The sequence below is a fragment of the Dama dama genome, chromosome 33 (assembly GCF_033118175.1).
Source record: "Dama dama isolate Ldn47 chromosome 33, ASM3311817v1, whole genome shotgun sequence".
Lineage (NCBI taxonomy): Eukaryota > Metazoa > Chordata > Mammalia > Artiodactyla > Cervidae > Dama > Dama dama.
In genome coordinates, this window is record NC_083713.1 from 37713300 (window position 1) to 37735089 (window position 21790).

The window sequence follows — 21790 nt, forward strand, 5'->3', positions numbered from 1 at the left end:
CTATTCTCTTTCTCCTTAGAACCTCCTTCCCCTATCACTCCAAGTATCACTCTACAAAGCTGATTCCTAAATTTGTATTTTCAATTGTTACTTTACTTCAAAGATCTGTAACTCAATAGTCTGCTGATAATTTTCCCCAATCATCTTCTAATTCTTGAACTCAAAATATCAGATAAAACCAAATAACTTCCTTTATCAAAATCAGCATTCTCTTTTCTTGTGCCTGCATCATCAATCTTCCATTTATCCAAGCTAAAAATCTTGGAAGTGACATTTGTTATCTTCTCATACTACAAGCTTGAGAATGTGTATATATATATATCTTATATATAAGATTATGAATAGGGAATATCTAACTTGATTGAACTTTTCAAAGTTCAATCTCACTTCTGAGAGTAGACAGATAAGGAGAAATTAGTGATTTACACTTGGTACATCTGAGTCTATAATTTTAAAAAATAAATGCTCCATAAAATAAAATACAAAAAAATGTCAAAAGGATGTATAAGTGTTTTCTCACAAAAATGTTTTAGAAAAATGTTAGTTTTTTAAAAAAGGAACGAATGAGATCAAATTTCTAAACTCTTATTTCATTGTACTATAGAGAATGTAATGGCCAATAAAATTGAATTTCAGCAAGTCTAGCATCTCACATTAAAATGGGAATAATTATGTTGTCTCCTAATAATTATAGATGCCTCTGTAACCCCCTCACATGAAGCTGTCTAGTGTTATATCAAACAGGGATCGGGCAATGGAGTTAGATGCAGGAGAACAAAAAGGTAAGTCATTTGCTTCATTATTGCCACTATGGGCCATTATTCCTTTAAACTTAAGCAAAAAGCCATTCACATGGCATTTTAATTATACCAGTCTCTTCTCAAAACAGTTATCTTCCAAGACACTAATCATTTCCTTACGTTCAGGAATTTTTGCTCTTCCCTTCACGTCTCTCTAAATGTTCTTAAATCTACCACCATTCTAGGAGAAGTGCTCTAGTCTTAATTTAAGAGTTTCCTGAATTCCTCAATCTCATTCCAGCTATCCACTTTCATGACTCATTATGAAAACAGAAGATACTAAACATCAATCTTTGCTCACTGACAATAATCCATCCTTTGAACTCACATTCTTCTACTCCCGCTGTATCTGTCCTCTCACTTCATGAACACTTCATCCATAAACCCTCTTTTTGTTCTTAGTCTTAAACTCTTCCTGGATTAGCTTCTTTCTGATTTTAGCTTATATATATCTCAAAGCACATAACTTCAATTGCTTTTGTATGTACTTTCTGGTCACCTGACCAAAAATTCTTTTACTTTAACTCTACAATCTCTTAATCTTGGATCTAGCCATCCAATTACTTCTACATCAAGAAAGCTGCTGAAAGAATAACCAGCAAACACAGCAAACAAAAATTCATGATAAAGGCTGGATGCCATATTTTTCTTCTTTCACTTAACTGAAGCTTTCAAGTCTTTATTATCACCTTCAGACTATCTTAAAATCCTACAATCATTTCACTCAGTAGATGATCTTGTATTTCACAGCAAAAAACTGGACTCTCATAAGAAAATCTACTCTTTTTTGATTTTTTAAATTGAATAAATTTGACATATAATAATATGTAAGTTTAAGGTGCATAGTGAGTTACTTTGATACATTTATTTCATAATATGATTGTTGTAGTCATACTTAACACATTAAATAATTATACTATAATATTATTGTTTATGTTCATTATAACATGCATTAGATCTCCATGGCTTATTTACTACTTGTTATAAATTTAAACAACACCAATCTTCTCTGCCTCTCTCCATCTCCCAAGTAAACACCGTTTTACTGTTTTTACAGGTTTGACTTTTTTGGATTCCAGATATAAGTAATACATGATAATCCCTTTAAACTTTCTGCCATCTCCGCTTCTTACATACAAACTTATTTTCATTTGCAGCCATTTTTCTCTCTTGTGCCCTCCAGTTCTCAGGGATGGGTGTTTCTTCATGTTCAGAGTAAGTTCCTTAACCTCTTTCTGAATCTCTAGCAACCGCCTGGCTGGCCATGTTTCCATCCTCTGCCTCTTCTCTTCCTCAAATATCCCTTCACCCCACACATTGTAATTTGGAAATGTACACACTCAGGGCTATAATGAAATTGTTGTTCTATAATCTATATCCATAATCTCCAATTCAGGACATTTTCACCTGTATGTCCCAGAGGTAACCAAACAATTGCCATTCATTTTTCTTTAGTAAATTGAAACGTAATATTCAGTTCAGCTCAGTCGCTCAGTTGTGTCTGACTCTTTGCGACCCCGTGGACTGTAGCATGCCAGGCTTCCCTGTCCATCACCAACTCCTGGAGCTTACTCAAACTCATGTCCACTGAGTCATCGATGCCATCCAACCATCTCATCCTCTGTTGTCCCCTTCTCCTCCCGCCTTCAATCTTTCCCAGCATCAGGCTCTTTTCCAATGAGTCAGTTCTTCGCATCAGGTGGCCAAAGTATTGGAGTTTCAGCTTCAGCATCAGTCCTTCCAATGCATATTCAGGATTGATTTCCTTTAGGATGGACTGGTTTGATCTCCTTGCTGTCCAAGGGACTCTCAAGAGTCTTCTCCCAACACCACAGTTTAAAAGCATCAATTCTTTGGCACTCAGCTTTCTTTATAGTCCAAATCTCACATCTATACATCAGTTCAGTTCAGTTCAGTCACTCAGTCATGTCATGACTACTGGAAAAACTGTAGCTTTGACTAGATGGGCCTTTGGTGGCAAAGGAATGTCTCTGCTTTTTAATATGCTGTCTAGGTTGGTCGTAACTTTTCTTCCAAGGAGCAAGCATCTTTTAATTTCATGGCTGAAGTCACCATCTGCAGTGATTCTGGACCCCCCAAATAAAGTCTGTCGCTGTTTCCATTGTTTCCCCATCTATTTGCCATGAACTGATGGGACCAGTTGCCATGATCTTAAGTTTTCTGAATTTTCTAAGAAATCCAGAGTTTTAAATCAACTTTTTCACTCTCCTCTTTCACTTTCATCAAGAGGCTCTTTAGTTCTTTTTTGCTCACTGCCATAGGGTGGTGTCATCTGCATATCTGAGGTTATTGATATTTCTCCTGGCAATCTTGATTCCAGCTTGTGCTTCTTCCAGTGCAGCATTTCTCATGATGTATGTAATATATGTGTATTAATAGGTAGGCTTCCCCAGTGGCTCAGGGGTAAATAATCTGCCTGCAATGCAGGAGACACAGGAGATGAAGGTTCAATCCCTGGGTTGGGAAAATCCCTTGGAGAAGGAAATGGCAACCTGCTCCAGTATTCTTGCCTGGAAAACTCCATGGACAGAGGAACCTGGCAGGCTACAGTTTAAAGGGTCACCAGACATGACTAAGCACACAGGCATGGCATATTAACAGGTATATAATTATATATTTATATATAATAAAGTGCAAATTGATGGTTGCCACTTATTTTTATACTCCTGATCTTAGACCACTGCTTAGCACCAATATGCTTGTTGAGCCAATTCCACACTATTCTCTATCCTATCTATCCTCTATCCCACTGTCAGGAAGACTTTTCTAAAGCACATATTAAGTCCTTCAATATATTTTGAATGAGTAAGAATACAGTACAAAACTACTTGGTTATAATCATCATAATGCCCTAATCTATCTTCACAGCTTCTTTTCCTGTACTGCCCTCACTTCTGAGTTTTTACTATATATAGTTCTCTTCCTGCTTTCAGGATCCATCTTCCCTAATTTACCCAGTTCCTCCTAATCTTGGCTCAAGGGTTGGGCTTAGTGGTAGGCTTATGACGTGACCCTCCCAGAGTGAGTTAAGTGCCTCTTAACTGTGCTCACATGTTATCCTGTACAGATCTCTACTACAGCACTTAGCACGCTATAGTAATAACTATTGATCTTTTTTACTTATTGAAAGTCATTAAGGACATAAACCATATTTTATTTCAGTATTCTCATAACCTTATTAAGAGCTCAGTACATAGCAGACACTCAATGTTTCTTAAATTAGTATGTCTAGAGTTTAACATTTTTTCTTCTCCTATTTTTAAACAGTATTTCCCTTTCCCCTCTTTAGGATAAGTGCCATAGTGAATAAAGGTTTCTTCCACGGCAGAGATTAAATTATACGAGTTTTCAGTTGCTTACTACTGGCTAGGGCAGAAAGATCGGGAGATAGATAAATACCTGTCTCTGTCTTATTGCAAGAATATCTCAATATTCCTATTCCCTAATTCTGTATTTCCCAGTGTTCCTAGAACAGGCACAGCATTGTTGAAGTTTCTTAATGAACCTAATAAGAAAATAAGAGTAAAAGCTGCGAATTTTTGTTACTCTCTTTAAAAAGTGATTATGCCTTATACATGAACTGGAAAGGAAAACAAATCCAAATTCTAAATTTCACTTCAATAATCGAGAAAGTATCTGTCATTATCCTATCTCTGTTTCTCTTATGCACCCCTACTGAAGATCTCTAGACCATTAAGTTTACCTAAATAACTGGGAGTATTCTTTTGTAAATCAACATGAGAATCACACACAAAAAAGATAATTTTTGAGAAATGGAGTGCAGCAGGTATAACACCAGTTTTATAGTAGATGTATCAAATAGAAAGGAGAAAGGGAATTGTGTATTCCTATACTTATGGAGGAAACTAAGAACTGCATGACTAGCATATTTCTTAAGACTTCACAATACCATAGACTAGTAAAAAAAAATTTTTTTTTAATTGAGGGAACCAACATAAGATCCTCTACTTTCCACAGCCTTACAGGAATGATTTAACATAGCAGGCCTTAAGCTATTTATCTTCAGAAAGGCCTATTTGCAAGGCTGGCCCCTTGACTGGCATCTGGGAATGTAATCTTCAAAAACATTTCTTAAGTGATAAGATTCTAAGTGCTGTGCCAACCTACTTAGACTACCATGATATTTATGGTGAATAACTACTTTCCCTCTGACACAGGGTGCCTATGTAACCAACCCTTAAAAATAGCCCAAGCTCGTGAGTCTCAAATGGAGTTCCCTGTGCCAAAGCACTGCATATAGGCTGGGTGAACTTCTGAAAGCTGGAGAGAGGGTGCACTCTGTATGACTCCTCACAGAAGGGAAAGAGTATAGGAAACCTGCACATGGATTCCTCTAGACTCCACCTGGTGTCTTTTTCCATTAATGATCTGGCTGTGTATTTTCACTAGTCTCTGTAATAAATCCTAGCTCTGAATATGACAGTTTTACTAAGTCCTGTGAATCCTTTTAGAGAATTGCAGAATGTCTGGGTGTACTGGGGACTCCCAAAACACTAAGTAATGATACTAACTAAGCAACAAAAAACACAAAAACCAAAACCTCTATGATTATCATTTGACAAATGGGTATGTTAACAAAATTTTTCTCTTTATTCTGACAGTACAGAAACATAGAAACAGTATCAGAATAAAGGATAGAATTTTAAATGGAATAAATTTAGCATTATAAGAAGTTAATTACTTTATTCTTATTTTTCTCATTTTACTGTAGGTTGGTGAAAACCTTATCAAGGACCATTGACAGACATGCCTAGGAACTACTTAACCAGTAATTTTTGCCTGGATATACCTTTCTTCCAGTTTACTTTCTTTAGAAACTGAAAACACTAAGCAGAAATTTGATGTGAACAGGAGTATTTTAAAAAGCTGAAACTTCTGGTAAGACATTAAAGATTTCACTGAAATAATAGTTTATCTTTAACTTATAGTTAGAGAATAAATTAATAACAAATTTAGTTCCATGATATTTTAAGATTTGTATCGTCTTCCAGTCAGCCAAGTAACAATATGAAACAAACAAAAAACTAGCTGAGATACAGATACTCTGACTTTTAGTTTGTCATTTTACTTAAAAATTATTCATGGAAGATAACGTACTTATTTTTCCTCAATACAATCATCTTAAAATGAATTCTTTCCATAGGTCACAATATTCTTTAAAAAGTTAGCAAATAAAAACCTCAAATTTCATCTATCAATATATCCCTGTGTTTTAGTTCCTTAAAAAGTTCTTTCTTTAGTTCTAACAACATAATATTTTCCATTGCAAAAGATTCAAATTCCATTCACCAGGATAAATAACAACTTTCAAAACTAACACCACATACCTTTTGCTGTAGTTCTTTTACTGCAGAATCTCTATCCATGCATGCCTGTCGAAAGGCTTCATAAGCTTTATTGAGTTGCTCGCCAATGTTTTTATCCATTCCTCTCTGTCCTGTTGCATCACTATAAATGATGGAGTAAATGACAGATCTGGAAAATAATTGAACAATTTAGATAGCTATCAAGTAGTATACATCATTTTAAAAATGTGCCTCAAAGACAGTTCTGTATTGTTTATCACGAACATTATGGGATCATGTACTATAAAGTTTTTTAAAGTATATTTATTTATTTATTTCTTTGGCCGTGTCAGGTCTTAGACGCAGCACACAGGATCCTTCACTGTAGCACAGAGACTCTCTAGTTGCGGCGCCTGGGTTCCCGAGCCACAGGCTTCAGTCATTGCGGTATGTGGGCTTAGCTGCTCGGTGGCATGTGGGATCTCAGCTCCCCAATGAGGGATTGAACCCATGAACCGTTCATTGCAAGGTGGATTCTTAACCACTGGATCATCAAAGAAGTCCCCATATAAAACAGCTTTATGAAGGCAAAAAAGTCTCATATAAAATCCTGATCATATTTTAATCCTGGAATATTGTGAAACCTTAACTTCTACAATTTTGAAATATTCTTTATGAATGTTTAAGGAGCAATTAGGGTTCCAGTTCATAAAGATGCTACTTTGCAAATGGTATTCTATAAATGCAAGTTAAAAATGGAAAAATATAAAAGGCCACTTGTTATTAATCTTTTATTATAGAAATGCACAACAGGCTTAGCAATGTTAGAAGGGGTTTCTTTTTACTAAATGGACAGTTACTTCCACTCATTAGGTGAATGCTTGCTATACTGAAATTAGAGCAAAATTAAGTAGATAATAAATGTTTGTGGATGGAGTTCACACTGTTATCACACAGCAATTAAAATGTGTGAAAATGCTCTTATTTTAGCACAAAATCTAGGGGAAACTGCCACTGGATTGTACATTAAAGAAGGAAAATCACACCCCATCAGTCTTACCCCTACTCTATATCAGTTTTCTGACTTCTCTGCTATTTCTGAACTACAGGTGATTTCCTCAGTGGAGGTAATTTAGTTTTATCATCTCAATTTGCATTATATCTTTAAAGACACTCCCTGACTCTGAGCAGAGGATCATCTATCTAATGACTGATTTTTCTTGTCAAGCTGTAAAAACCACACCATGGAGCCTTTCTCTTAATCCTCTGAAAGCCACAGAATAGACAAAGTTGTCTATCAGTCACATGGGGTTTTGGGGATACCAAATTATTTCATACCCTTTATGACTGGAAATCCTTCATAATATCAGTCTCTTTCATAACATCTTTATCTTTGAGTATACCTGCTTTCCATATTTTACGTTAAGATATAATTCATATAAAATAAATTCACCATTTTAAAGTATACACTTCTGTGGTTTTCTGTATTCACAATGCTGTGCAACTATCACCAAAATCTAATCACAGAACATTTTTATTAGCACAGAAAGAAACTCTGTACCTACTAGCAGTTAGTCCCAATTCCCATCTCCCCTGTAACCCCTGACAATCACTAATTTGCTTTCTGACCCTATGGATGTGCTTATTCTGAATGTTTAGAATCATACAGTATATGCCAGTGTGTCTGGCTTTTTTCACGAAGCATTAAAATTTCCAATCTTTAAACACGTTGTAGCATGTAATAGTACTTCACTGCTTTTTATGTCTGAATAATATTCCATTTTTTAGCTATACTACATTTTACTTATCCATTCCTCAATTAATGGATATTTGGGTTGTTTACATTTTTTGGTTATTTTGAATAAAGTTACAATTTGTGCATACATATCTGTGTGAACACAAGTTGTCAATTCTCTTAGATATATACCTAGGACCAGAACTGCTGAGTCAGATGTCAGTTACGTTTAACTTTCAGACATTACAGTCATTTCCACAGAAGCTGCATCATTTTATATTTTCACTAGCAATGCCCAAGAGTTCCAATTTTTCCACATTTTCACCAATAATTATTGTCCATTTGAAAATATGTTAGGATCCTATTGGGTGTGAAGTGGCACCTCATCACAGTTTTGATGTTGAGCATCTTTATAGTGCTTATTGGGCATTTGAATATCTTCTTTGGAGAAATGAATAATCAAATTCTTTGCCTACCTTTCATATACATGTGCATATACACATACATATATGTACATGTGTATATATGTGTGTGTGCATGTACATCAAACGTCTAGTCAAATCCACATGTGCCTATATGTGCACGCTAAGTCATTTCATTCATGTCCAACTCTTTGCAACCCCATGGACTGTAGCCTGCCAAGCTCCTCTATCCATGGAGTTCTCCAGGCAAGAATACTGGAGTGGGTTGCCATGCCCTCCCTTCTCCAGGGGATCATCCCAAGCCAGGGATCAAACCTGCATCTCTACATCTCCTGCACTGGAAGCAGGGTTCCCTAGCATTAGTGTCACTGGGAAGGCATATACACACACTGCGTGTGTGTGTATATACATGTGCATGCATGCTCAGTTGTGTCCGACTCTTTGTAACCCCTATGAACTGTAGCATGCCAGGCTCCCCAGTCATGGAATTTACCAGACAAGAACACAGGAATGGGTTGCTATTTTCTTCTCCTATATATATATACGTGTGTGTATATGTGTGTGTATATATATATGTATATGTATAAATATATGTATTTATGTATATGTACATGCATATATATAATTTCCAATATTTTCTTCCATTCTGTAGATTATCTTTTTGTTTGATAGTGTCCTTTGACAAAGTTTTAATTTTGAGGAAGTCCAATTTATCTTTTTTCTTTAGTTCTTGTGCTTTTCATATCTAAGAAACCCCTGCCTAATCCAACCAAGATCACACAGATTTTCACCTATATTTTCTTTTAGAAATTTTGTAATTTTAGCTTTTACATTTAGACCTTTGATTTGTATTGAGCATCTGTGTAATACAGTATGAGGTAGGGCTCCAGATTCATTCCTCTGTATGTGGCTGGTGAGTTCTCCTGGCATCATTTGTTGAAGAGGCTATTTTCAACTGAAATGCCCTTGGCATTTTCCCACTGAATGTCCTTGGCATCCTTGTTGAAAACTAGCTAACCATACATCACAATGCCCTTAAATACCCAGGTAATAGTTCAATCCTATCAGTCAGTCTTTAATATACTAAGCACACTCCTACATCATTTTCTAGACTTGGTAAAGAATAATTTTCAAAGATTTTATTATGGGGATCAAACTATGGAAACTCTTCAAGAGATGGGAATACCAGACCATCTTGAAAAACCTGTATGCCGGTCAAGAAGCAACAGTTAGAACCTTGTATGGAACAACTGACTGGTTCAGGATTGAGAAAGGAGTACAACAAGGCTGTTTATCGTTACCTTGTTTATTTAACTTATATACAGAGCACATCATGAGAAATGCTGGGCTAGATGAGTTCCAAGCTGGAATCAAGATTGCTGGGAGAAATATCAACAACCTCAGATATGCAGATGATACTACTCTAATGGAAGAAAGCAAAGAGGAAATAAAGAACCTCTTAATAAGGGTGAAGGAGGAGAGTGAAAAACCTGGCTTAAGACTCAATATTAAAAAAACTAAGATCATGGAATCCAGCCCCATCACTTCACTGCAAATAGAAGGCGAAAAGGTGAGAGCAGTGACAGATTTCATCTCCTAAATTACTGTGGATGGTGACTGCAGCATGAAATTGGAGGACAACTGCTTCTTGGCAGGAAAGCTATGACAAAGCTAGACAGTGTGTTAAAAAGCAAAGACATCACTTTGCTGACAAAGGTCTGTATAGTCAAGGCTATGGTCTTTCCAGTAGTCACAGATGGTTGTGAGCGCTGGACAATAAAGAAGGTAGAGTGCCGAAGAATTGACGCTTTCAAATCGATGCTGGAGAAGACTCCTTAGAGTCCCTTGGATAGCAAGGAGATCAAATCAGTCAATTTTAAAGGAAATCAAGCCTGAACATTCATTGGAAGGACTGATGCTGAAGCTGAAGCTCCAATACTTTGGTCACCTGATGTGAACAGCTAACTCAATGGAAAAGACCCTGATGCTAGGAAAGATTGGAGGCAGAAGGAGAAGAGGATGACATAAGATGAGATGTTTGGATGTCATCACTGACTCAATGGACATGAATTTTGGCAAATTCCAGGAGATGGTGATGGAAAGGGAAGACTGGAGTGCTGCAGTCCATGGGGTCATGAAGAGTTGCGGACACGACTTGGTGACTGAAAAACAACATTATGGGGATCACAGTGTTTTTACCTTGTGAAGCAATGAAGTGACTGAAGTAAGTGAAGTTGCTCATTTGTGTCCGACTCTTTGAGAACCCATGCACTGCAGCCTAACCAGGCTCCTTAGTCCATGGAATTTTCCAGGCAAGAGTACTGGAGTGGGTTGCCATTTCCTTCTCCAGGCAAGATCCAGGGGATCTTCCTGAACCAGGGATCAAACCCGGGTCTCTTGCATTGCAAGCAGACGCTTTACCATCTGAGCCACTAGGAAGGCCCTGAAGCAATGAAAGTTATACTTTTTTAGGCATTCCAGTTAGGAAGTCTGTTTTTACTGCTACCTCTGATAGATGGAAAAGATGAAATACTGTTAAGATAATTAACATTGCCAGGATCTCTAACATACCATAGACACTATGGAAACAGAGTAATTAGCATTAGCACAAAGCATCATTTTGAGTATTTATTTAGATACTATTATCATTCAAAAAAGGATTTAGGGTGGCTTTAAAAAAGCACATGAGATTAAAAGTAAGTATATGAGCAGGAAAAGAAAAATAAGGGTAGGAAGCTATAGGGAATATAGTATACTATAATATGCTCATACAGAAATTAGACAATTTAAGTAGCTATGTGGCTTGATTGCCTAAAACTGTCTTAACAAACTGCAGATGTCATAATAAACTGTCAATGTAAACCACACTTATATTTTAAAATCTGGGACAAACAAGAATCTTGAACTGGGAACTCATCTAGTTTCTTGTTTTATTCTGTCACTGACTGACTGTGGGACCTTATTTCAGGGCTACTAAATCTTTTTGGACTCAAGTTTCTCTCCCTTCAAACAAAAAAAGATGCTTGGATTTGATTTCTAAGAAACTTCTTTGTTCTACACGTCTTGCGTCTGTGAATTGAAAAATGCATGTCTGTTCCATCAAGAAGGTGCATTCTTGTTTTTAAAAATGTAAATACAGTACTAAAAATAGCTGCATCATATGCAAGTAAATCATGTGCAGTCTTCATTTCAGGTCCTTGAATTAGATCACACAAATGTCACTACGAAGAGTTACTGAGTAAATTCCACATGGATGCATCCTATTTCCTGAATTAAGAATGTATGCTGGGGAGATATGATTCAGGTCAATACAACTAAATAAATGATACATTTCATTCCTATCCCACAGCCAAGAAGAAAATTGGGTGTCAGATCAGTGATACTGACTAGAAAAAAAGGAAACAGTCTCTGGAATCCAGCTAGTTAAACTGGACAGGTTTCAAATATTAACACCGTAAACTTTAAAGCCACTTGTTCCTTTATTTTTTAAAGCGTTTGTTAAGTGTAAAATTAACTTCACAATTCAAGAGGTAGTCCATTTCAATTACATTTTGGTATCCCTTCTTCAAAAGTTGCTGGACTCCAAGGAAACGGTTTTATTTATAATAAACATGTTCAAACTCAAATCTAATGGCCACTGTGCTGTGCTTAGTCGCTTAGTTGCGTCCAACTCTTGGTGACCCCATGGACTGTAGCCCGCCAGGTTCCTCTGTCCGTAGGCATTCTCTAGGTAAGAATACTGGAGTAGGCGGCCATGCCCTCCTTCAGGGGATCTTCCCAACCCAGGGATCGAAACCAGGTCTCCCGCACTGCAGGCAGATTCTTTACTGTCTGAGCTACCAGGGAAGCCCCTAATAGCCACTACCATCCCCCAAATCCAGGAGGTCCAAGCTAGAGCTATCTCTGCCGTGGAAACACTCTTTTTAGTTATGGCTTCACTCTTTTAAATGTGTTTTCAGGAAAGCTTTCTGTGCTAATTTATTTCTGGGTTTGGTTTGCTGGTTTCCTTATATTTACACCAGGAAGAGATTAACTTACTGATGCCCAACACTATAGCTGAGTGGGCAAAACACAAAGCATGCCACCCCTAGTGTAATCCTCTTGAAAGCAAGGTAGTCTTGTCATATCCACCGCTATTACTCTGACAGTATTTCCTTTTTTCCTTTGGGTACTTCCTGTAAGATGGAAAATGAAGAGGGTACCAAGTTCCTCTTCTACCTCCCAGGTCCAGCAGGTGCTCACCCAGGAGGAAGCACTAAGAAAATTCATGGGCATCAGGCTGCTTTCTCTTTTCACTGATCCTTGGTGCATAATAAAAGTGTCCCAGAGTAGGAAAATCAGCATGCACAAGGGCGATAATTTTATTTTTCCCTTGGTAACATTTCCCAGATGTGTCGACTACAAGGGCCAAATTTTAATTTTAATAAAATATATACCATTACTACCCAATTAAATGAAAAAGTAAAGCATGTGTTTGCTGAATACATGTAAGGCACTGTACAGGACGCGGCAAGGAGCTTTAGGGATAGTGCCACCTTAGTTTTATGTGCCTTTTACGAAGTTGTTTCCCCACCAGTTCATTTCCCATTACTCATATTTCAATTTGACTGACAAGGCGCAGGGTAGTTAAATGACCTGTGTATAGTAACAAAGCTATAACTGAGTGACTAGGACTAAGTTTCTGGAAATCTTAGTTCAAGGATTGTTTATTACAGCCAGCTCCAAAATATTCTCCCAGGATGCCATGATGGATATTTCATTCAGTAAAACAAAAAACAAAGCCTGGGCTGGGCACCACTGATGTTCTCACCACTGTGAGAACAAAACAGACACGAAACCCACCCTCAGGAAGGCACCACTAGCTGTAATTTAAAGAATATATATGAATACCTGGATATATCTGAAGGCTAGAGTTTGGAAAGCAGAGCGCTCACATCTAATATTTATGAGGTTTAGGAAAGGCTTTGAGAGGTAGATGTCATCTGAGTTGGGTTCTGAATTATGAGTAGGAATGACTTCACCCATTCCTTTGACTATCAAATAGCATCATCCTTTCTAAAACTGGTTCCTAATAGCTATAAAGACGTTTTTATTTTATTTTATTTTTATAAAGACATTTTTAGTGCTAGATAATACTCATTCGTCACTAAAACAGGCCAGGATTATATGTATTTATTGTGCACTGTCCAGCCTGAACTTCCAGATCAGAACAACTCTGCAAACCTGAGACCTGTTAAGTATACCACTGAGAGTTACTTAGAGAAATGATGACCCAGGCCAGTGTTTGTACTATGAGGCCTGAGATGAAGCAATGGTGGTAACGACATCAAGGGCAAGTTCTGCCTCCTCTGGACCTTGATTTTCCTTGCTTTTAAAATGAAGGGGTTAAAGATATCAATACAAGATGGTCAATACCAAAATCAGATTGATTATATTCCTTGCAGCCGAAGAAGAAGCAGCTCTAATCAGTTAGAAAAAACAACACCAGGAGCTGACTGTGGCTCAGATCATGAACTCCACATTGCAAAATTCAGACTTAAGTTGAAGAAAGTAGGGAAAACCACTAGACCACTCAGGTATGACCTAAAATCAAATCCCTTATGATTATACAGTAGAATTGACAAATGGACTCAAGGGATTAGATCTGATAGACACAGGGCCTGAAGAACTATGGATGGAAGTTTATGACATCATACAGGAGGCAGTGATCAAAACCATCCCCAAGAAAAAGAAATGCAAAAAGGCAAAATGGTTGTCTGAAAAGGCCTTACAAATATCTGAGAATAGAAGCAAAAGGCAAAGGAGGAAAGGAGAAACATATCCATTTGATGCAGAGTTTCAAATAACAGCAAGAACAGATAAGAAAGCCTTGCTAAGTGATCAATGCAAAGAAATAGAGGAAAACAATAGAATGGGAAAGGCTAGAGATCTCTTCAAGAAAATTAGAGACATCAAGGGAATATTTCATACAAAGATGGACACAATAAAGGACAGAAATGGTATGGACCTAACAGAAGCAGAAGATATTAAGAAGAGGTGGCGAGAATACACAGAAGAGCTATATTAAAGAGATCTTCACGACCCAGATAATCACGATGGTGTGATCACTCACCTAGAGCCAGATCCTGGAATGGGAAGTCAAGTGGGCCTTAGGAAGCATCACCACGAACAAAGCCAGTGGAGGTGATAGAATTCCAGCTGAGCTACTTCAAATCCTAAAAGATGATGCTGTTAAAGTGCTGCACTTAATATGCCAGCAAATTTGGAAATCTCAGCAGTGGCCACAAGCCTGGAAAAGGTCAGTTTTCATTCCAATTGCAAAGAAAGGCAACGCCAAAGAATGCTTAAACTACCGCACAATTGTACTCATTTCAATTCTACTCATGCTAGCAGAGTAATGCTCAAAATTATCCAACCAAGGCTTCAACGGTATGTGAATGGGAAACTTCCAGATGTTCAAGCTAGATTTAGAAAAGACAGAGGAACCCAAATCAAACTGCCAACATCCACTGGATCATAGAAAAAGCAAGAGAATTCCAGAGAAAATATCTACTTCTGCTTCACTGACTATACTAAAGCCTTTGACTGTGTGGATCACAACAAACTGTGGAAAATTCTTAAAGAGATAGGAATACCAGACTACTTTACCTGCTTCCTGAGAAACCTGTATGCAGGTCAGGAAGCAACAGTTAGAACTGGACATGAAACAATGGACTGGTTCCAAATTGGGAAAGGAGTACAAGGCTGGATACTGTCACCCTGCTTATTTAACTTATATGCAGAGCACATTATGTAAAATGCCAGGTTTGATGAAGCACAAGCTGGAATCAACATTGCCAGGAGAAATATCAATAACTTCAGGTAGGCAGATGACACCACACTTATGGCAGAAAGCGAAGAGTAACTAAAGAGCCTCTTGATGAAAGTGAAAGAGGAGAGTGAAAAAGTTGGCTTAAAGCTCAACATTCAGAAAACTAAGATTATGGCATCCAGTCCCATCACTTCATGGCAAATAGATGGGGAAACAACGGCAACAGTGACAGACTTTATTTTCTTGGGCTCCCAAATCACTGCAGATGGTGACTACAGCCATGAAATTAAAATATGCTTGCTCCTTGGAAGAAAAACTATGACAAACCTAGACACATATTAAAAAGCAGAGACATTACTTTGCCAACAAAGGTCCTCCTTGTCAAAACTATGGTTTTTCCAGTAGTCATGTGTGGATGTGAGATTTGGACTATAAAGAAAGCTGAGTGCCGATGAATTGATGCTTTTGAACTGTGGTGTTGCAGAAGACTCTTGAGAGTTCCCTGGACTGCAAGGAGATCAAACCAGTCAATTCTAAAGGATTGATTTCCTTTAGAATAATCATTGGAAGGACTGAGGCTAAAAAGCCAATACTTTGGCCACCTGATGCGAAGAACTGACTCATCAGAAAAGACCCTGATGCTTCAAAAGACTGAAGGCAGGAGGAGAAGGGAACGACAGAGGGTGAGATGGCTGGATGGCATCACCGACTCATTGGACATGAGTTTTGAGCAAGCTCCGGGAGTTGGTGATGGACAGGGAAGCCTGGTGTGCTATAGTCCATGGGGTCGCAAAGAGCCGGACACAACTGAGCTGAACTAAACTGACAAGGTATCACCCTTGTCAACTTTATGACTAAATAACATTTCTAAACAAATACCAAGTACTGAAGCTTTTGTTCAGCAAATACAGTGATTTATTTTTCCTCATAAATGATATCTTAGATTTAAAAATTAAAAACCAGTTAGCATGGCAATTTATTTCAAGATGTGTGAGAAGTGTGGAATAAAGTTACATAGGATGTCCTAGAAGAGATGACATGATACTGTGAAAATATGTGATATGAAAATACATGATGTAACACTGTGAAAATTAATGACTTTAACAATTATATATTTTCTCCTAACACTTTACTAGGTAGAATGGAAAAAAAGGCTTTGAATTCAGATCTCAGACCTGCAATTTTTCTGGCTATTTACTTAGATCCTCTGAGTATTAGTTTTTTATATATAGTTTGTAGGTTTATTGTGAAGACTGAGGTCATATGTGAAACATATCTGTTAACTATTTCTCAATATCCATTCTCTACTCTTCTAGTATTCCTGAATTTTAGTTGATGTGGTCATGTGACCATGTTTTGGTCATAGGCAAGTAAGAGTAACTTCCAAGACAAGCTCTCTTTTTTACCCCTTTCCTTTTCTTTTATTGTGGTGAGACACCCGAACCATTGTGGTGAGGGCAACACTTCCGGATGGTGGAACAGGGGGATGTGGAATGACAGGAATAAAGATGCCTAGGTCCTTGACCCTGTGGAGCTGCTGTATTGGCTCTGGACATCTTATACTTTGAATTGTCATACATAAGAGAAATAAAATATCCGTCTTGTTGGTTTAAGCCACTGCCATCGGGGAGTTCTTAAAAGAGAAGCTGAGCTGTATCCCAACTGGTACCATATTCAAGACTGACCCAGCACTGAAGACAGTAGGCTCCCTTTTTTTCCAAGGGAAAGAGATAAACTTATATAATCTTTGCCTTTTTCTCTAATTAGAGCTTATAATTTAGTAAGGCAAAAACACATGAGGTCACCCAAAGGTTCACACCAGACTTGTGCATTGCATTGTATACAGGTTTTACCTCAAAGGAAGAAGAAAAGAACTGTTAAGTAAAAGTGTAAGCAGTAAAAAGGTATAATAGAAGGAACAATTAAAAGGAGAGAACTGAGGAAGGTTTCACAGAGGATCTGACACTTATACTGGGCCCTGAAATATGAGAATGATTTCAACAAGTAGAGTGAAAGGAGAACAAACATTCACTCTGAAAAAGTAGATGCTCTGAGAAATCACTAGTATAATGCATTTAGGGATTGGTGGTGAATATAATATTTACGCAAGTGAGGCATGTATACAGAAAGGATGCAGAGGTCAGGGTGCTGAGACAGGATAGTTGGGGCCACCACATATGACTGTCCTGCACTGAAAAAACCCTATGGGTCCCAATCATGTAGACCATAATTGGAATGAAGCACCCTAGAGTTACGGAGTGTACTAACTACATAAAACTGTACACAGCAGACTTAGATATGGCCAGACTGCAATAGACCTTGAATGTCACTAATTTTAACCTGCTGACATTAAGGAATTTTCAAGCAGGAGAATTTTCAAGCAGGAGATGAATATGTTTTAGAAAGATAAACCAGATACCAGCAGAATACAAACTAATGAGGGAGACAAAGTGAGTATATCCATAGGAAACCATTGTTGTATTCTGGTAAAAGATAAGGGCTTGAACTAGAGTAAGGGAAATGAAAGAGGAATGGATTCAAGAGACATTTTAAAGGCAAAATTACCAGGATTCACTGGCCAACTGGATGTGTACAAGAGATGAGAAGGAAGCATTCAGCGACTCTGAGTGAGTTGGCCTGGGATGGAGTCCTAGCATCTATGTTTTAATAAGCAAAGTAACCGGTTTATTTTGTTAAAGGTGGTTGGCCAGCCATATTTTTCAAAATATAGGGCAAACAGCAATGCCAGTCAGCCACAGAGAAATAGGAAGAAAAACTGAGAGAGACAGGAGAGGATACTGAATTCAATTTTGGACAAAAGTGCTAACAGAGACATAATTAATAATAGGCAGGAAAAAATGTACCAACTGAGTGATAACGAAATCTAAAGAAGAAATGATGGCTAAGTAAGCCTTCCCTCCAGCTACTATTCTTAAAGTCCTGTTTTTAATGTCCTCTGATACTGGCTGACAGTCAACCAGGCCAAAATCTTTCTACCAAAAAACAAATAAACAAAACCTCTACATTGTTTTAAAAGAAAACAGCGAGAGAGAAAGAAGCAAAACTCATTATTGTACTACTTTGTATCACAAGATATACACCTTTCTTTCTCCCAAATACAAACCAAAATATAGGTAGGAATATTGTCTAGTGCTCTGCTGTGTTAACCCTTATATACTGTTAAATAACAAGAAAAATAACTTTCTGGTAGAGTGTTTGAATGTGTGATTTTTCTTAAGTCTTTCTATTCTACTCTACCAAACTTATGATAATGAAATAGTAATCATCTTTCACAAGAGTAGAACAGTTTCTACCTATTTTCTGGTTTTAACTAAAAAAGTTTGAAAAAAAGGTCCCTTCATCCCGAAGACAATGTAAGAGATGTCACAGGCTGTACCAGATTCATAAAAGGCAAAGTTGTTCTTGAAAAAGTAGTTAAAATTTCATGAGTTAACAGGTTAGGGGCCCCTCCAACAACTCTGAGTCATTCACTAAATCACAATCACTATGAAAGGGGAGAGCTCGTCTATGAAAAGAGAATGAAACTTCGGGAGACAGAGGACCTTTTTCACAAAAAGGCCTATTTCCTCTTAAACTGCAGTTTAAATTGCTGGGCAGTCATTTAGCCTTGAGAATATTACCAACGATAAATGGGAACAGGCAAAAAGTCTACATAATTATAAGCTGTATTCTGTGCTCTTAATCACTGGCACAGAACTCTTCAAACCCTGGCTTTTAATTTCCCGGAGGACACCTAGAGGCTGTTGGGCCAATGCTTGCCAAGTCCCAACTTGTTTTACTAGAAATAATTGAGAGAACTCCAGTGAGAAAATAAATAAGGTTTCAGAGATTTCCAGATCTCCATTTCCAGGCATTCCCAAGAAGTTTAGGGTGTGACTGTAAATGTATAATATGATAAAAGTTTAAAATCAGATAGAATATTTTTATACCATGCAACACACTTTCTTACTCCTACTGTCAAATACTTCTGAATACAGGACCCCAAATCTCTGAGGAACCCTACAAACCAACTTCTCAAACCTGTCTCTGTGCCAAAATTACACACATTTCCACTCTTTTCAGGGCCACCCCAGTTTTCCTCAAATGTGAATCCTCAGATCTAGTAAGTCCTAGCATTTGCTATGCTATCCTATTGTGGAGAAGCAAGAGTTTATTAAAAATTCTGATTTGATGTTTCATTTCCTTTTCCATCTGGAAAAAATAAAAAGATGCTATAAAATAAAAATTCCAAATCCTATTTTTAACTGAGGCCACATCTTGTGTAAAATATATTAGCTTTTCTTAATACAAATCAGAGAATCAAAATTAGAAAGCCTAGTCAACCAAAGATAAAATCAGAGTTGGAGTGCAGAATACATGTCCAAGGTAGACATGCTTGTTGATGGGTGAGAGTGAATAAGCTATAACCTTTCTGTGAACCTCAGTTCCCTCATCTGCCCCAGTTTAGAATGTCTGGGGTACAGCATGCTGTAGGCCAATGGTTCCCAACCTGTCAGTACATCAGAATAATCCAGGGCAGTTCAAATAAACAACAACAACAAAAAAATTAGCAAACCCTGTCCAAGACTTCTAGGACCATAATTTTTTTTTTTTTGGCATGGGGTGGAGTAGGGGGAGGTAAGTGAGGGTAGAAAAAGAGACAAACAACTGCGAGAGATTTCGAATCACTGCTGCAGAGGGTCAAGTCATAATGGGAAAGCACTGAGCTCTGAAAAATACTACACAAATATGTACCAAGGTAGGGAAATGGGCTTCCATAAAGTGTCCTTTTGTTCCACAGTGATCTGTTTTTTTAATTGTTCTAGAAGTGCATAGAATTCAGAATCAAAAATAGCAGTTGCTAAGGTAGATGTTCTTTAAAAAAAAAAAAAAAGGTATTTTGATATTTTGGCAGATGGTTCAGAGCAATAGCACTCTTGCTGATCTTGGTTCATGAAATCTCCACAATTCACCAGTCTATGTGACAAGTGTTTTCTTTATTAATGGAAGAGACACCATTAATGGCATTTGCATTGAAGTTCGTGTTGAAAGACAAATCTGAGACCACAGCTTTTCTCCCACCAAGCAGTCCTTTTATAACTTGATTCTCACTGCTACCAACATTCCAAATCATCTTAATTCTTTTAAAATTCTCTATCTATAGATAGTTGATAAAGGACAGAGATCCCAGTGACAGACCTTAGTCTGAACAGGCACACACACAGCCATGAACCTGAAGATTCTGAACACTAAGAACCTTGTATCTGAAAGGTAAGCATCCCAACAACGGTGGTCGTTCCCTATTTCCTCCTAGGAAACATTAGGGACAGGGGTAGAATCTTACACCTACTGAGATAAAAATTACTTGCCAGCTACTTTACTAAACTACCTTATTTTAATCTTCCCTCTCCAGATACGGAAACTGAGGTTCAAAAGGTTAAATAAGGGGCCTAATGTCAACAAATTAGAAAAAGGGAAGACCCAGATAAATCCAGGTCTCTTTGATGTGAAAAGACCAATATCTTAGTTCTTTTCACTATAATTTAATTTCTATTTTATTTTTAATCAAAGCATAATGCATCTATATTTTAATGAGACAAATGACTTTATAAGGTTTAAGAAAAACAGTAGTCCCTTACTCTCCTCTCCTCCCTCCCCACTTCCTGCTTCACCCTGGCAACAATTTTCAGCTCTTTTGATTCGTTTTGGTATTTACCTTTGTATTTCTAAATAATTTGCTAATATTGTCACTACTGATTTCTATTTTACTTGTCTTCCCACTATGGAAGACAAGGATTCAGCTCACTTTTAAAATCTCCTCTCCCTTTATATCCTCCTCATCCTTCTAACAGTTATGTACTATTTGATTAGATCTACATTCCACTTTTACTTTCTTATGACTGTGTAATGCTATTCACTGATGAGCCATATACTAAACTATGGCTCCTTTTTCTTTCCTGAAAAATATTTTTCCTGAAAAAACTTATTTGCTTTATTTCTTACTATTACTAATACAATTCCTCAGTAAGTTCAGACATTACTTTATCAATTTCATTTTCTAACAAGGATCTCTCCTTGAGCTTTCCGACTTGCTCAAGTTTAGATTTGTTCATCTCTGTGCAGAGAGGAAGGCCTTCACCTTGAGACCTTCTTTCAACCTGAATCTGGTGATTCCCTTTATTCATCTCTCTCTCTAGCTGAATCTCTTATTCTCAGTATTCCAAATCTTCATCCTTCCTGTTTTACTCCTCAGTTTGATGGGGTAAACCCTCCAGTAGCTTTCTGATGAAGTGCTTGCAAAGTAAATTTTTTGAGACCTTGCTGAAATTATATTTCAGATAACTGAAAATATCTTTACCCTAAGATTTAACTGACAGTTCGCCAGGTTAAGAGTCCCAGGTTGAAAGTAATTTTTCCTCAGAATTTTCTAAGTTTTGCTACACTCATTTTGCTTTTGTTGAAGTTCAGGGCCATTTTGATTCCTGCTCTTGTACTTAACCCATCTGGAAGTTCATCCTTCAGTTGTTGCAAATTTTCCTGAATTACTTTTTGGGCCATTTCATTCCTTCTCTGTGCCATTTGGGACTCCTACTATCGGGATGTTAAATTTTGTGAAGTGGTAGTCTAATTCCTCCTACCTCCTTCTTTTTAAACAAACATTTACCCCCTTACTTTATAGATAAATATATCTTAAG

General features: G+C 37.4%; 1 protein-coding gene across 6 annotated transcripts in view; it reads right to left on the reverse strand.

Annotated features, from left to right (window-relative positions):
• The window catches only part of TANK (TRAF family member associated NFKB activator), a 94941-nt gene that overhangs the window by 45225 nt on the left and 27926 nt on the right, over nt 1-21790 (reverse strand). For all 6 annotated transcript variants that reach the window (XM_061135648.1, XM_061135647.1, XM_061135643.1 and 3 more), the window contains one exon: nt 6170-6317. In XM_061135648.1, coding sequence (XP_060991631.1) covers nt 6170-6268 — 99 coding nt within the window. In that variant the 5' untranslated portion in view covers nt 6269-6317. The remainder of the gene's footprint in view (nt 1-6169; nt 6318-21790) is intronic.